This window comes from Giraffa tippelskirchi, chromosome 12, assembly GCF_054371585.1.
Source record: "Giraffa tippelskirchi isolate mGirTip1 chromosome 12, T2T-mGirTip1v1.2.pri, whole genome shotgun sequence".
NCBI classification, from domain to species: Eukaryota; Metazoa; Chordata; class Mammalia; order Artiodactyla; family Giraffidae; genus Giraffa; species Giraffa tippelskirchi.
Genome location: NC_137286.1, coordinates 146,295,205 through 146,311,937, shown reverse-complemented (window position 1 = coordinate 146,311,937; position 16,733 = coordinate 146,295,205). Strand labels below are relative to the sequence as shown.

At 38.1% G+C, this 16,733-nt stretch overlaps 2 protein-coding genes across 2 annotated transcripts in view; both read left to right on the top strand.

Moving 5' to 3' along the window:
* The window catches only part of LOC145530315 (uncharacterized), a 40,748-nt gene extending 31,765 nt beyond the window's left edge, over nucleotides 1-8,983 (top strand). Inside the window, exon 5 of the mRNA XM_081551425.1 lies at nucleotides 8,836-8,983. Within this exon, the coding sequence (XP_081407551.1) occupies nucleotides 8,836-8,847 (12 nt within the window). The 3' untranslated portion in view covers nucleotides 8,848-8,983. The remainder of the gene's footprint in view (nucleotides 1-8,835) is intronic.
* NALF1 (NALCN channel auxiliary factor 1) overlaps nucleotides 1-16,733 on the top strand; it is a 588,087-nt gene that overhangs the window by 142,997 nt on the left and 428,357 nt on the right. The window lies entirely within an intron of this gene.

Here is a 16,733-nt window from a genome sequence, read left to right as displayed (position 1 = left end):
TTCTCCCCGCAATAAAGCCGGGGCTGCAGAAGAGGCTTTTGTGTTTCACGTCCCTGCTGCCCTACCTCTGTTCCACTCTATGTTGTTTCCCCTACTGGTTCATCAAATCTTGACAAAGAACCTTCAAAATTAATTTCTAAGGCTCTCAAAGCCTCAATACTTCATCCTGGATCTCAGCATAATTCAGGAGCTGAGGACTTCGTTTGTGTTTATGGCTCACATCTGACATATTTTTTAGACTGTGTATTGCCCCAGCCTCTGTTTTATTGCTGTTATTGCCATCTGTTTGTTTTTTAGGGTTCATTCCTTCTGGTTTTTTCATCCTGTTTTGGGAATGTCACTCTTTATTAATATCTCTACCAGGAGAGAGCAGAAAAGAGGGAGAATGCAGGCATCAAAAATTCTCCAAATTCAAATGTAAATGGCTGAGTTGAATGTGGTCACCATTCCTTTTGGACATTTTGTTTTGTTTTTAGATCCTTATTACCTAATCAAGGTACAGTTTATAGCATGTGAGTTTATTACAGGATTAAAATATAACTTTATTAAGGTGTGTACAGATTAAGGTAGTTTAATTGAGGTAAAATTCAAAGAGTTTTTAATTTTTTGGTATGGAAGGATTGACAAAATTAGGGTCCTAGTTGTTTATTCTGGCTGGGGACTTTTTGTATCAGTCCATGTAAAAGGCCTGTTTCTCTTGCTTTGAAATCCAACTAAAGTTGTCTCATATAAGGCACTGTTTTCAATAAAAGTATTCTATTGCTACCAAACATGCTTCTTATTAACTAATTGGGTATAAACGAACATTGATAGTTATAGAAAAAGCATGCTTTTTTTTTTTTTAAAGCCTGTCTCCCCACCTGTTTCCATAGGAAGTAGTATTTAGGAGTACTCTTGAGAATACTGTTTGAAACTTCTGTTGAACATCTGGGTTTTGTCATAGATTCGTAAGATATTTCTTCTTCTTTTTATAAAATCCTCCATGCAAACCCTCCTAGAACATAGATTCCCCCAAAATGATGAGAAAAGCATTTGATATGTTCATGGACATTTCTCTGGACTTTTTCCTTCATGAATGTGTATATTTCACACTAGGTTAAAAGGAACATTATAAAAAGAGGGTTATGAGTTTGGTACAGTATCACAGTACCATACTTCATTCAGTTCTAGAAACACGTCCACCTGTCTGCTGCTAGCAGGGCTCTCTCTTATCCTATAAGGATAACACAATGATGAGCAAGATGCAGCCTGTTCTCTCAAGTTGCTTGTAGTGTAGTAGAGAAATAAGGTAAACATACTACCATAAGGGCTTCCCAAGTGGTTCAGTCGTGAAGAATCCACCTGCCGTTGCAGGAGAAGAGGGTTCGATTCCTGGGTCGGAAAGACCTACTGGAGAAGGGAATGGCAGCCCACTCCAATATTCTTGTCTGGGAAATCCCACGGACAGAGGAGCCTGGTGGGCTACAGTCCATGGGGTCTCAAAGAGTCAGACACGACTAAACAACAACATAACTACTATAACGTCTGTTTGTGAGTGGTAAGTTACTGAGCATTTCAGAAGGAGGAATCACATTATTTGAAAAGATAAAGTGTAGAAAAGTCATTGTCATTTGAAGTGGCCTTTCGTGAAATAATTTCCTAATACCTAGATTCAATCATTCCCAAGCAAATAAAACCCGCAGAGACATAACAACTGGGAAAAGCATTTTTTTATACTAGTATTCCACACAAGATAGATACTAAGTGTCCATGCTGATTTTTATAGAATTGTATTGATGCTGTAAAGCTTAGCTTTATATAAAAACTCAGAAGTGGGCTGTCTACACAGCATCTTAAGATAACTGATAGCCTACCATCTCCTTCTCATTGGATGCCAGTGACTGCCAAATTTGACCAAATTGTTAAATCTCAGTGAGCGTGTCATCACAGGAATAGGCATCAAATTAATGATGTGCTTTTATATCATATTTTATAGATGATGTAAATATACATATAAATGTATAATATGTTCCTTCTATATTTTTACATATAAAACCAAAAAGAATTAGTTAATGTGGATAAAACTCACAATCTGTTCATTTACTAACAGTAACTTTTCAATTGTTTCATCACGAAATGGAAATTTATAAAATAACCATATTTTTTCTATCCTAAACAACACATGTTAAAAGAGCAGAAAATAGTATAATGAGAAATATTTTGTGACCTTCTCTAAAATTACCTTCTTAGCAATAGTCCACTGACCCTGAATTGTGTCTGAGAGAGCAGTTGATAGTCATGTTTTCTTTTTAAAATTTAAATTTAATTAAGTAGCATTAAATAAAATAAAAAAAATAATTTTCTCAGTGGCACTAACCACAGTTCAAGCACTCAAAAGCCACACATAGGTCATGGTTTGATGCTGATAATAGAGCATTTCCATCATTATAGAAAATTCTATTGGACAACACTGCACTTAAGTTCCTTTGAAGGCAGAGTCATAATTTTTATTGCTTAGGAGACTAAATAAATATTTTTTGAACAGTTAATTGAAAGGGAGACTTGGGAATTCCCTGGCAGTCCAGTGGTTAGAACTCTATACCTCATTGCAAGGGACACCAGTTGGATCCCTGGTCAGGGAACTGAGATTCTGCAAATTGTGCCGCATGGCCAAGGAAGAAAAAAAGAAAAATCAAAGAAAGAGTGCCCTAATCTAGAGTTTTTGTTCTCTTAGTGCCTTTGGGAGGGAGGGGGCTTGAAAACCCCTATCATTGGTTGAATGTAAATGCTAAGCTATAATGACTGTATTGATGATGGTGGTGGTGGTGATATTTATCAAAAGATGATGATGAAGTTGAGGGTGATGAATTTAAGAAATAAGAATGTTTACCAAGACCGAGCTGATCTGGGGGGTTGTTAGCTAATGAGCAGTTGTCAGCTCTTCCAACAGGGGATGGATTTCTAGCAGCTTGGTTATGTCTGTGATGTGGTTATGCATGTGAAGGTCGATCAGTCGTGTCCGACTCTTTGTGACCCCATGGACTGTAGCCTGCCAGGCTCCTCTGTCCGTAGAATTCTCCAGGCAAGAATCTGGAGTGAGAAGCCATTCCCATTTCCAGGGGATCTTCCCGACTCGGGGATCGAACCCGGGTCTCCCACATTGCAGGAAGTTTCTTTACCAGCTGAGCCACCAGGGAGTTACGTGATATGGTTATAGGTGCTTTTACTCACACGGAGTCCTTTCTAGTCACATCTGAGGTCTGGTGAAAACTTTCATTAGAAATGTTCTATGTTTGGCACTAAGTCCTTATGCAGTAGACCTTGAATGATTTACCGCCAGTAGCTGGTAGGGATTGTAATATGCCAAAAGGGTTTTAAATGGTGCAGGAAAAGAGTTGTTGAAGGACTAGTCTGGGTTTCTTAAAAAGTGAAATCGCTCAGAAGAGTTTCTGAAAGCCACATCCAAGTTAAGACTTGATTCCACTCTAGCTTCCAAGTAATGGAAACCAATTTTATAAGAGAATGATGAGATTTTTCAAAAGGATTTTCTTCCAGCAGACATTTCCTTAGAGGCTGCAGTGATACATTTGCCATGGTGACTGTCTCCTCGTCTCCTTCCCAGTATAAGTGATCTTGTGAAGCACGTTTGTGATCAGACAGCTGCTCTGTTAACAGGCAGTCAAGCTGAAGGCTTTGATCCAGAGAGAATGTGGTGAATTTTTGCCCATCTCCCTACAAAGCACCTCTCACCTGGTAACCAGAGAGGCACTTGGCATATAGTTCTCTTGGGGCTTCCCTGGTGGCTCAGACGGTAAAGAATCTGCCTGAAATGGCATGTATTTCTCTTATAATAAAGGTTGTTTTTTATTCATATTATTTAATGTTAATCTGCCCTCAAGATGCTACCATAATATTATTGAAGACAAAGACTCTCACTTGGTTGTCTTTTCTTTCCTTCGCCAGCCTATGTGCTCTCTGCTTTAGCTGTGTTCTTGCCCATGTTAGGGACTGATCCATTTCAGGAGATCAGATAGAAGTAACTGAGGGAATGTTCATAAAACAAACCTTTGGCCAAAAACAAAGACAGTGACTTTAAGGGGTAGTTGTGGTCTCCCATAAGAAGCACTCTTTTTCCCCAGCAAGAATACCTTGATTCCAGATGTAATGGAGAAAAATGGAAGCAATATATTTTTCCCTAAGGGTAGACTATTCCCTAGAAGCAAATTCAATCATGACTTTCTAAGGTCCCATCGTTATCTTGGTATAAAAAATTTATACAAGCATTTTCTAGATGGCAGAAAATTGACCCTATTCATCCTTTCTTTGCTGTCATCCAGAAAATACACATATCCATACAAACAATTGGGGAGAGAGTCTAATTATTTGTATTAGAATAACATACATTTCCAAAATCAGGAATCATTGTGTGTCTTTGTGGTCTAGAAGTCCCCAAAATAAAAATATTTTGGAGCAAACAGAAAACACAGAATATCAGTCAGAGTTCTCATTTGCAAGCAACAGGTATTACCCACTTGTGTGGCTAATATAAACATGAGAGTATATTGCATTTAAGGCTACTAGAAACTCTAGGGCTAACAGAAGCTAACAGAACAGAAACTCTAGGGCAGCCGGCTAACCCGGATTGAAAGCTATGCGGTTGCGGACAATGCAGCGTTCTCACAACACCTAGCTGTAGGAAGAGGTCACATCTCCATCTCTGGAGCAGTGGTCACTGCTGCCACTGCAGACATTCACCAGAAGTGGTTCCACCCCTTCCCTCTGCTTCATCTCATTCGCTTCCTGTCCACAGTAGGGACTGAGTGCTTCTGGCTGGCAGAGACTAAGTCCTTGGGCTGTACCTGGCTAGGGGGCGTGGACGGAAGGAGTATGGAATTTTCAGATGGGTAGTGATAGTTGGGCTCTGTTTCGAAAGGGAGGAGATTCCACAATGAAACAGCCACCACTAATGAAAAAGCCCCACTATTCCTAACATCTAGCTAAATCTCTTCATCACTGATCCTGGAAGCATCATTTATGTGACTCACGAAATTAGGGAAATTATTTGCCAGATTAGATTTACCTTAGCCTACCTGAATGGACAAGTATCAGAATAATCATATGATTGTGCTTAATCTAAAAGCTTCAGGACAAAATTCTCTCACCAGGTATGCTGAACAATTAAGCAATTGCATTCAGATACAAATGATTGATGTTTTTAGGTTAGAAGATAGGAAGGTCAAAGAATTGAAGGCCATCTTGTAGCCAATCCTAGAAGCTGCCTGAGGACATGCACCATTATCCCATAGCCTGTTCTGTGTGTGTAGGGGCTAGAGCTAACATCTTCTCATTTAGAAAATCCATTCTTTTGTTTTTTTCTGGATGATGATGCTTTGCTTGGGATTAATCTTGCTTTCCAGTTATCAAATGAAAAAGACTGCCTCAAATGCTGCATTTCAGTTTGCATGGAGAGAGGCTCTTGTGAGGGGTCTGGGCAGCATTTCAGTTTGCATGGAGAGAGGCTCTCGTGAGGGGTCTAGGGCAGCAGTGAGCATGAAGAAATGAATGTGACCGTGAAATCTTTGCAGGATAGAACTCATCTACTTCAAAGGAATCCAAGTGAGAAATCTAAGTGTAATAAGAACCCTTATTAGGCTTCATGAAGTAACTGCCAGTATAATCTGTCTTGCTGAGCTGCATGTCCTTATACTGTACCCATCCTCTATTCCCAGAAAAAGAAATATGAGGTGAAGGAAGAAATTTATAATGTCGGGAAGGGAGCAGAGTTCTGCTTACATTCCTGACGAATAATTTGACTTTCCCTCCCACGTAGACGTCGGGGAGAGTATTCTTCAGGCGTTTTATTGCCACTAAGGATTGAATTCTGTGTTCCGGAATACCACAGACATTGGCTTTCTCTTCCTCTGCAGTTGAGCAGGATACTGAGAATGTGTCCTTAAAGGGAATGACTTGTCATTTATCCAGATGTGTACGCTGCAGTCACTTGTGCCGCTGGAGCTGGAGCTCAGATTCCCTGTGGAGTTAAGCTGCTGATGGCTCCTCAGCTGTTTCTGCCTCTCCAGCTCCAGACATCCTGTCCCCTGCCCCCACTCTGCCCCTTCCCTGCCTTGCACATCCACAGTGCGTATCCGCTGGAACAGAAACTAGCAACTCCTTTCCCTCTGCTACAAATCTATCACCAAATATAAGCTCTCAATGGAAAAATTAAAACAAAAGTAAAGCCTCCCAGGATTTGCACTAGCGTTTTCGTAAGAGCATCTGTTTGTGTTTTCCTGTGCTGAAAGTCATCCTTGTTTTTGTTTGTCCTCAGTTAGGGGCTTGGCTTTGGAGTAAATTGTGGGGACAGTTATGTTACATTCTCATTTCCTTTCTTTCTAAGCCAGTGTTTTGCTTCTGTTTGAAAATGCTTGCACATATTATGATCAGTGCCAAATTCTGTGTTGTTTTATACTTGAGCATGACTGTAAACATAGTCCATTTTGGATTGTAATTATAAATATGTATTACACAAGCTCACATATATACACATGTACTGCTCTCATCTCATAGACTTGGCATATGAACTTTGTGCAATGCACTGCCTTAGGTTGCATGGTGGTGATTTAGTTATTAAGTTGTGTCTTGTCATATGCAACCCCATGGACTGTGGCCCACCAGGCTCCTCTGTCCGTGGAATTCTCCAGGCAAGATTACTGGAGTGGTTAGACATTCCCTTCTCCAGGGGATCTTCCCAACCTGGGTCTCCTGCACTGCAGGCAGATTCTTTTACTGACTGAGCTACCAGGGAACATAATCTGCTAATATTGCAAAAGCAAGTGCGTTCTGTTGCGATGCATGCCCTTATCTTGAGTACTTTCCTGGGGCTAACTGCAGTAACATCACTGACTCGATGGACATGGGTTTGGGTTTGAACTCTGGGAGTTGGTGATGGACAGGGAGGCCTGGCGTGCTGCAATTCATGGGGTCGAAAAGAGTCAGACACAACTGAGCGACTGAAATGAACTGAACTGCAATAAATGGTTTGAATTTATTTAAATTCAAGTTTTTTTGAAAGAAAACAGCAACATTGAGTCCAGCTTGCGCTGGGAGCGCATTAGGTGAGGCACATCCGCTCTACATTCTTGTGAGGGTGGTGATTCCACACAGAAGTTGGTTGCATAAGCTTCCTGACTGGACAAAGCTGAGTTTGGATCTTACCACCACCGTTTACAGTGTTTTGACCTTGAGCATCTCTCTCTTCTTCGGCCGAAGAATTAATGTTTTTGAACCGTCGTGTTGGAGAAGACTCTTGAGAGTCCCTTGGACTGCAAGGAAATCAAAGCAGTCCATCCTAAAGGAGATCAGTCCTAAATATTCATTGGAAGGACTGATGCTGAAGCTGAAACTCCAAAACTTTGGCCACTTGATGTGAAGAGACTGACTCATTTGAAAAGACCCTGATGCTGGGAAAGATCTAAGGCAGGAGGAGAAGGGGACAACAGAGGATGAGATGGTTAGATGTCATCACCGACTCGATGGACATGAGTTTGTGTAAACTCCGGGAGTTGTTGATGGACGGGGAAGCCTAGAGTTCTGCAGTGCTGCAGCCCACGGGGTTGCAAAGAGTGGGACACGACTGAGCAACTGAACTGATATCTCTTTCACTGTCTGCAAAAGGGAGTAATGTGTATTTTTTCAGATGCCTGACACAAAGTTTAAATGAGAGAAATGTCTTTAAAGCTTGTCATACAATGTGAAAAAAAAGGTCTACAAAAAGCCACTTTCTGTGGATTATGTAGGCCAGGTGTGGGACTGATAATCGGAAGACTGATTGAAAGTCTCTTTGCGCATCAGTTAGACCCACAGGTCGGGGCCTAAACATCCAGGGAGCATTCTTGCTCCCATTTTTCCCTCCTTCAGTTTATTCTCTGGGGTAAGTGATACAGAGGAAGTGAGGCTTGAGGTATCTCGATTCCAGGGTGAAGTTTAGAAATAAAAATACAGTGATTGTATCGCATTTGATACCCTGAAAGGCAGGGTTCCCTATCTCTTATCATTTTACCTGAGAATGCCTGTGGCCGGGTGTGTATTCCCCAAAGTTAGAGACTGTAAAATTCTTCTTTGGATAAATCCAATAACCCCAACAAAAGACCTAATGATGCTAAAACCCGGGAGCCCACAACAGACAACTGGCTTAAGATAAATACCGCTGCAATAAAAGATAAGGGCAGGATAAGATGTAAAATAAATTGTCAGACAACTGAAAAAGAACTCTTGGAAGCTGGGACTACAATCACTGAAAAAAATTAACAGAGGAATTATAGTCTAAAGTTGAGGGAATTTCCCAAAAAGTATGATGAAAATGAAAGAGATAGGCAATAGTATAGAAAATATTAGTAAATGATATAAAACAATGTAGGAAGTCCTAGATCTAATTACTTGGAATTTCAGAAAGGGAAACCAAAAGAAAATAAATGGAATATTATCAAAGAAAGAAAAAATTCAATAATATATGCCAGGATTGGAAAACACACATCTTCAAGTTAAAAAGACCACCATGCAAGCAGAACAGGGGATAAGGGAAAGGCACATGACCACACAATTTCATGGTTTCAAGCATAATAGTGAGAACCAACAACATCTAAAAAAAAAAAAGGTTTCGTGCAAATGTACCAGATTTGATTATTTGTCTTAAGAGCAATGCTGGAAGCTGAGACAGAACAAAGGCCTTTAAATTTCTGAAGGAAAAATATTTTAGAATTATATAGCTAGCCAAATTATCAATAAGAGTGCAATAAAAATAAAGTTACTTTTGGAAAAGTATGTAAAATTCTAAAAGAAGTTTTTGCTCTCTTTCAGTATTTGCCATGATGCACAACCAAAACAATGAAGTAAATCATGAAAGGAAACAGGGAGTTTAGCAAGAAGAAAAAGAAGTTCTCTGTGGGGGCCGGACTAGAAAATTCCAGGGTGAAGTACTCCAAAAAGCAAAACAAAATAAAACAAAGAGCAAGTAAAAAAAGTAGAAATTATAGGTTGTCTGGTGCATTTGAAAATAAGTGGATTAGATGATAGAGCTTTTACAGTTGTCTTTGGGAAGTTTTCACAATGGATACGTTAAAAAAAAAATAAGCAAATGAAGAGATTCAAGCCAATTGTTAATTCTAAGAAAAACAAATTTGTATGTTGTACAATTTGTCATTGCAATAAAAACATATTACAATGTTTGGGTTCAGCAGGGAACAATATTTAATTGGTTATAAATTGTGCAAGTTAATTTTTAATTTAAGTAAGATATTGCTTGAGAGGGCAGAATATCCATCCCCATAATGGAAAATGAGTAGAAAATTCCTAAAATGTGTATTTTAAGAATTAGTTTTTAAGGGTTCTTTTTAAGAAATATAGCTGTAGATATTAAAAGAAACAACTAAAATGGGTGATAGTGCTTGTTTCTGAGAAACGAGACCGGTGAGTCAGAAGGGGGTGGATAGAGGATGCTTCTCATAATGAGCTTTGTAATAGCAATTGATATTTTAAACTTTCTGTTGTCTGTATTAATTTTAGTACTTGCAGCTCACACCGTTACTTCTGGAGAGTGAAATTAAAAATCAAGGAAATTTAACAAGTTAGCTAATGTCATTTGCATAGTAAGTGAAAGAACCAAATTTAAATCAAATCTGGTGACTCCAAACTTTCATACTCTCAATCTTGACAGTGTCATCAACCATTGTGTATGTGTATGTGTGTGTGTGTGTGTGTGTGTGTGTGTATGTATGTATATAAACTCTTTTCCTGAGTTAGTAAGTAATGCAGTGTGACTTCCTCTCAAACAGAGATACATGGGACCAGTTGAATTGGTCACTGTGCGCTTACTACAGTTCACAGTCTGTTGTGATTTCCTTGTGTATTTTACTCCAGATGGCTGCATGGTTTTAGGAACCCTCCCTTCTCAGTCAGTGTAAGCCCACTGAAATGAACACAGGTCATCAACCTGTTTTAACTAGAAACAAAACAGTGATGTTTCTCCAGATGTTCCTTCACCCTGTTCCCTCCATCATCCCGGGACGAGATTCTTAGACTGTCCAGGAGGGTTATTGCTCAGTATGACCTTTCAGTTGTTTTAGAAAGGAGGGTCTGTGAGCAGACTCATACCCAAGTTGATCCAGGATAGTTGAATATTATACCATGTGATTCTGCTCCCTTTATCAAGGTTAGGCCTCTTGAGGAAATGGCCTCTGAAACCAGAAAAGTGACCCCAGTTAGTACTATGGTAAGTGGTTACAGAACTTTCCCTGACTGAACCCCAGAGCACAAGATAGCAAGTAGACACTTGAAAAGTAGATTGTGATGGCTTTTGGGTATGTACTGTGGCACAACACCTTTGGAGGGTAATTTGGTATTTATCTCCTGAATTTTAACCCTGTATATCCCTTGATCAACAGTTTGTATATACCAGCACACTTGAGAAATTATGTATGTCCAAAGATAAGTCATTATATTATTTTTTTTTGTAATAAGGAAAGATAGGAAATAACCTAAATTTCTATCATCAGGAGACTGGTTCAATAAGTTATGACACATTTATATAATGAAATGGTAAGTAATTGCTATTACAAAATTATGAGGATAGCCTTTATGAATTGACTTGAGATTTCCCAGAAAAATATGTTTATAAACTAAACAGACAAAACTAACAGCCAAAATGTGGAACAGTGTGTCTGGCATTGATGCTAATTGCATGAAAAGGGTGGAAATTTTATCAATGAATTGGCTTGCATATTACACTGGACACTGGGAAGATGAGTGGGTGGGGTAAGAACGGAGAGGACTTCTCCCCGGATGTTTTATGTTGTGAGGGTTGGATTTGCTGCTGTGCCGAAGGTGGCATAGGGAGGAGTCGAGTTGTTTGCTAAGAGAACATTAAGTCACAAAGTGTTAGAGTCAAGAATAAATGCAACCAAAGGAAAATAGGTTTTCAAATCAAACACTATTTCGGTTTATAATAATTTGTAGCTAATGATTTTTTTTACTTTATATTTAAGGATCGATATTGTGAAAAAATTGAAATTCCCTCCTTCCTCCTCAATAGACATTTTGATGAGAGTTTTCTCAATAAATAGAAGGCCTTTAAAAACAATAAAATATTCAGTACAGAACAGAAGCAGCCCATTTTTAATTGAAAATATTTAACTAGTCTGAAAAGTGGATATACTCAAGGAAGCAAAGTAATTATAGGTGAAATACATGGTCAAATATCAGAAAATGCAAATAAATTTTTACTACAATAAGGCATAAAGTTCAAAATGAAATTATCCATTTTAATCTATTGAAATTATCCATTTTAATTTATGAGTGCAAAGTTAAAATTAATACTTCTCGCTAAAGTTCATTACAAGCCATTAATTCCAGCTCTTGGAATTTTTTTTCATTTAAATAAGATACTTGGTATATTAGTATATTCATATAAGGTACTCTTCACAAATCCACTACTACAAAGGAATTATTTAGTAGTCTCAAATGAAACATACCAGAAGTCTTAAAAATAGTTGTCTTGGGGTTAGTAATTCTATTGAAATGTTACATACTTAAAAATTAGGCATATTTACAATTTCAGTTTTTATAGCCATGATATGTGGCTTTAGACAGGTAACTTATATTCAGTATAATCATTATTTAGACAGTCTCTAAAACTCACCAAACTTTCTCAGTGTTCCAATTTTTTATCCCTTCTTTCTCCTTTATTATTGATCTGTCCATGGGATTCTCCAGGCAAGAATACTGGAATGGGTTGCCATTTCCTTCTCCAGGGGATCTTCCCGACCCAGGAATTGAACCTGGGTCTCCTGCATTGCAGGCAGATTCTTTACCGACTGAGCTACAAGGGAAGGCCTTATTATTATTGATCATTAATCCATAATGACCGTACTAGCTTCTTCCTAGCTTCCGGCCCATACAAATAAAGAAAATAAAAAATAACATGTGAGGAAAGGAAGAAAGTTACGGGGGGGGGGAGGCTAAGGAGAGAGACTGTGTCCATGACCATGGGGGGGCGGTGGGGGTGGGGTACAGGCCAGGGCTCAGCACACAACATGTAAAAATCAGGGCGATTAGGAAAAGAAAAACCTCCCAAATGCAAAGTGATTCCAAATATAAACATCATGTAATTTCAAAAATTAAAGCTGCGAGTTGTTGAGCTTTTTTGTATAGCAAACATCATGAGTTATTTCATATATACATCATCTAATCTAAATTCTCAAACATTTCTATGAAATATTATTGGTTCTGATATTTCAGTTATATATATGTGTGTATATATATGTAATATCTGTGTATATAGAAATATACACATAAATTGTAGGTATCCTCACACATAATACATATACACGTACAAACACGTGTGTACATACATGCCTGACAACCTGGAGATGTGAAGTACTTTGCTCACATACTAGAAAGTGGGTGGCAGAGCTGGTATTTAAACTGAGTGTTTGACTCCCAAGTCTTTAATCCTGCCCTCTTTGGTCTGTGTTCATTCTGCTTTCCGTTTGAATGAGGTTCTCAGTTGAGAAATGGAAATCAGATTTGAATCATCCATTATCAAACAGATGTCCACCATGATTAACATTTGCAAGGTCCTGGAAGTTTTAAAATGTAAATTACATATAGCATAGCTTCTACCAGAGACACTCCTGTGCTTCCTACTGTTTTAAGTCTCACAGACTCAAAGATGAGTAATAAAGGCTCTTACCAAGAATTACGGATGAGCAAATGTACCTCATATTTTCCACCGTAAAGCTGTACTAATTCATTCCACCAAAATTTATTGAACCCAGACATTGTGTTGAAAATTGCATCTTATTTATGCTTTTCATAAAGGTGTGCTTAATTGTATAGGCCTCCTAAATACAACAGTATATCAGGAGGACACTGAATAATAAACCAAGGGTACACAGTGCGACAGAGAAAGAACTCAACCAGAAACCAGGAGAAGTACATTATTCGCGCATTCACTGGCGACCTGTGTTATCTTTAGTCTCTTAAGAACCCAGTTCTTTCATCTATAAAATGAGATGGACTAAAATCTCTGTATTTAAATTAAGAGCTTATTCTGGACTGTGAGTAAGCACAAATGAGACAGCAGTGTTAGTAGGAAGAAATAAGCAAAACTGTTTAGGTACAAAACCATGAATCTGCCTCTAAAATTATTTTTTAACTTGTTGAGAAGATATGTGAGAAGAGAATCACTGAATGTGCCCTTATGCCAAGGTGACCCTCACCCACTAGGTGTGTTTATTTAAATGGTTGTGGTTTCTAGGAAGTTAAAGTTATGTTTTATGATTAAAAAGTGTCCTGACCTTACTTATGCATCCAGATTCATGGCAGTTCTCTTGCCAATTATATATACACGTATATATATGTACCAGTTCAGTTCAGTTCAGCCACTCAGTTGTGTCTGACTCTTTGCAACCTCATGGACTGCAGCACGCCAGGCCTACCTGTCCATCACCAACTCTTGGAGTTTGCTCAAACTCATGTCCATTGAGTCAGTGATGCCATCCAACCGTCTCATCCTCTGTCATCCCCTTCTCCTCCTGCCTTCAATCTTTCTCAGCATCAGGTTCTTCTCCGGTGAGTCAGTTCTTCACATCAGGTGGCCAAAATATTGGAGCTTCAGCTTCAGCATCAGTCCCTCCAATGAACATTCAGGACTGACTTCCTTTACGATTATATATATACTCACATTTCTCTTGAGTGTTCAACAACAACATATATATTAATATATACTCATTTTCTTTGACTGTTAAGACACAGTAGGTGCTTTTGTATTTTTATTCCCTTTCATCTTAAATGTAGTTTTTACTGGTCCTACATCACATGTGAGAAAACTGAGACTTGGAGGGGAAAGAGTTACCCAAGTTCAAGTAAGTTGGGGAGCTAGGATCTATAACCAGAACCAATTCCAAAATAATGTCATAGAAACAGACAGTTTGCTCAGGAGGAAAAATAACTGTTGTATTGCTATAAATAAGATTTGATTATATATATTTGGTGGCATGGGAGTACTTTGTTAGTGGGGCTCAGTCCCTGTTATAGGCAGATTCCCCCCACCATCCCATCAAAAGAAAATGAAATGTATCAAATTTCTCAAGAATTTAGTCCCATGCAAACCAATCATTGCTTTCACAGTTGATTTTCACTTTTTAATGAAATAGAAAGAAATACAGACAGACTTAGAAGCAAATGCAGCCTGCCTTTTCTTATCAAATCATCGAAATGAAATGAAATGAAGAGTAAGGAGCATGTGGAGGAAGTAAAAAGTGAAAGATAACTTGACTTTCCATTTTAAAAGACGGATTCAGGCTGAGAGGTTCTATTCCTGAGCTCCTAGGATTTCAAATGGTATTTCCAGTCTCCTAATCATTTCTAGTTGAAACATCTGTCTGAAGAATCCCTGGTCCACGTTTTTAACAAGTACTGGTTGCTGCTGCAGGGTATCTCATAGAGTAATTTCACCCATGGCAAAATGTCTTTCTCCATCTTGCTCTGTCTTTTAATGGTGAAGTGCAGAGAAGACAGATGGTGGAATGTGCGGTGTTTGTAACATCACTACTTCTGTGACCCCATGTGCATCGTTTAGTCATTCTCCTCTTTGGTTTCTTCATCTGTATGTTAATGAAGGTGGTGATATTCACCTAAAGAGATCTTGCAAGTGTCCATGAGGTAAGTGTGCAAAACAATTAGCCCAGTACTTAGAAAAGACCATGGCTCTTGAATCTGACAGTCACATTTTAGCATTTCCCAAACTGAATTGTGTCTTCTATTTGATGTGTATGTGTATGACATCTTTTTTGGGGGGAAACATACTATACTATCTTCATTAGGTCAAAGTTGGTGGCAGTTAAGAGTGGCAGTATCGCAGAAAATGCCCAATAAGTAATAATTACTTAGCTGATGATCAGGTACAACTAGTTCTTCTTTCACTTCCATTACAGAGAAAAAGAAAAATAACTTTGTAAAAGAACTTTGCTCAACTAGCAGAATAATGGTGATTTCCATGCAACTCTCACTGAAGAATGTTTCTACTGTTGTATTTATTCTAAATATGTACTGTTCTTTGCTATGTAGTCTCAGAACTTTTATTAAAATTCATTTAAGAATTGTTACCATTTTTTTAGTTATTTAGGTACATAGTAAAAGGGTAGATTTCTAGACATCCTTCTATATTAGGTAGACATTATTAGTTTGACATAGCCATAAATATAAGTTAAATTGAGAAGATTACTTTCAAATATATTGGGTGGGCCTGTTCAGTTATAATGGATAGTTTAACTTTAGACTTACCATTTTTATGTGATTTTGTATGAGATTGAAATAGAAACTACTAAGAATCACATAGTCTGGATTTCTTTAGCAACAAATAAAATACAATGCTTTAATCCATAAATAGCTGAATTAAAGTAATTTCTTGTTACTTCAAACTGGGCCAGATTTATATAACACAAAACCAAGTTAGATCTGATTTCTCAAGAAAATTGAGATTTTGAATGAAAAATAAAATTTGAGTTTGCATCGTATTTTTTTTCACATATCCAATATACCACTTCACCAAATTCATTTTTTACACAAAATCAGTACTTATAAAATTAGTACATTGTATATGTAACAAATTCAGGTATCAAAGGGAGGTAGCAAAGAATTGGCATTGACTGCAGACCCTTCAAACTAGAGCCTAATTTGGGAAGGAATAAATTGAGTCTTTTATCTATTTTTAAACTTTTCATAGTTCAAAATCATCAGGTGAATGATTTTAAATAATGTGAATTATTTATGAATCTCAACACATCTCCCGTCATTTCTTTTTTATGCAAATATATTATACTGAGTTGTCCGTAAGATTTTATTTTGCTTCATTTGTTTATACACAGACTTGAGGAACAATTACCGTCCATGTATTAATGTGTGTGTGCTCAGCCGCTCAGTCATGTCTGACTCTTTGCAACCCCATGGACTGTAGCCCACCAGGTTCCTCTGTCCATAGGATTTTCTACAATGTGTGTCTGCAAGTGAGGATAAAAAAAGACATGACAGTCTGTCTTCATTTTATCTACAAAATAAAGGAGCTGCTAGAGTATTAACGGCTTAATTTTTTTTTTTTTGAGAAACATACATTTTTACTAAATCTTTTTCAGACTTTATGTTTGCTTTATTCATATACCATTTTTTTATTTTCAAATTTGCAAAACACATCACAAATCATCTACCAAGGCGTAACATTCATATGAAATATTTGAGAATAAATTAAACAGTATAAATGGATTTCAGATACTTGCCTTTTCTAATATTCCATTGTTAGTTTGTTGCTGTACTTTTTGACTTTGAAAAAATCGTGTTACTAAGAAAAAGGGACCTCTGCTCCATGGGGGACAGAAGAGAGCTCTGCATTCTACTGACTCTGATCTCAGAAGCAAAGTGCATGTGGATGCCGCTCTGATGATACAATCTGTATAGAAAGTCAGAAGAGCAATACATCCTGGGGTACTTTGTTGATCTGCTAAGGGCACCCATAACAAAGGACCGCAAACGAGGTGGCCTAAACAATAAGTGGCTTCCCAGGTGGCGCAGTGGTAAGGAATCAGCCTGCCAGTGCAGGAGACACAAGAGATGGGGATTCGATCCCTGGGTTGGGAGGATCCCTTGCAGTGGGAAATGATGACCCACTCCAGTATTCTTGCCTGGGAAATCCCATGGACAGAGGA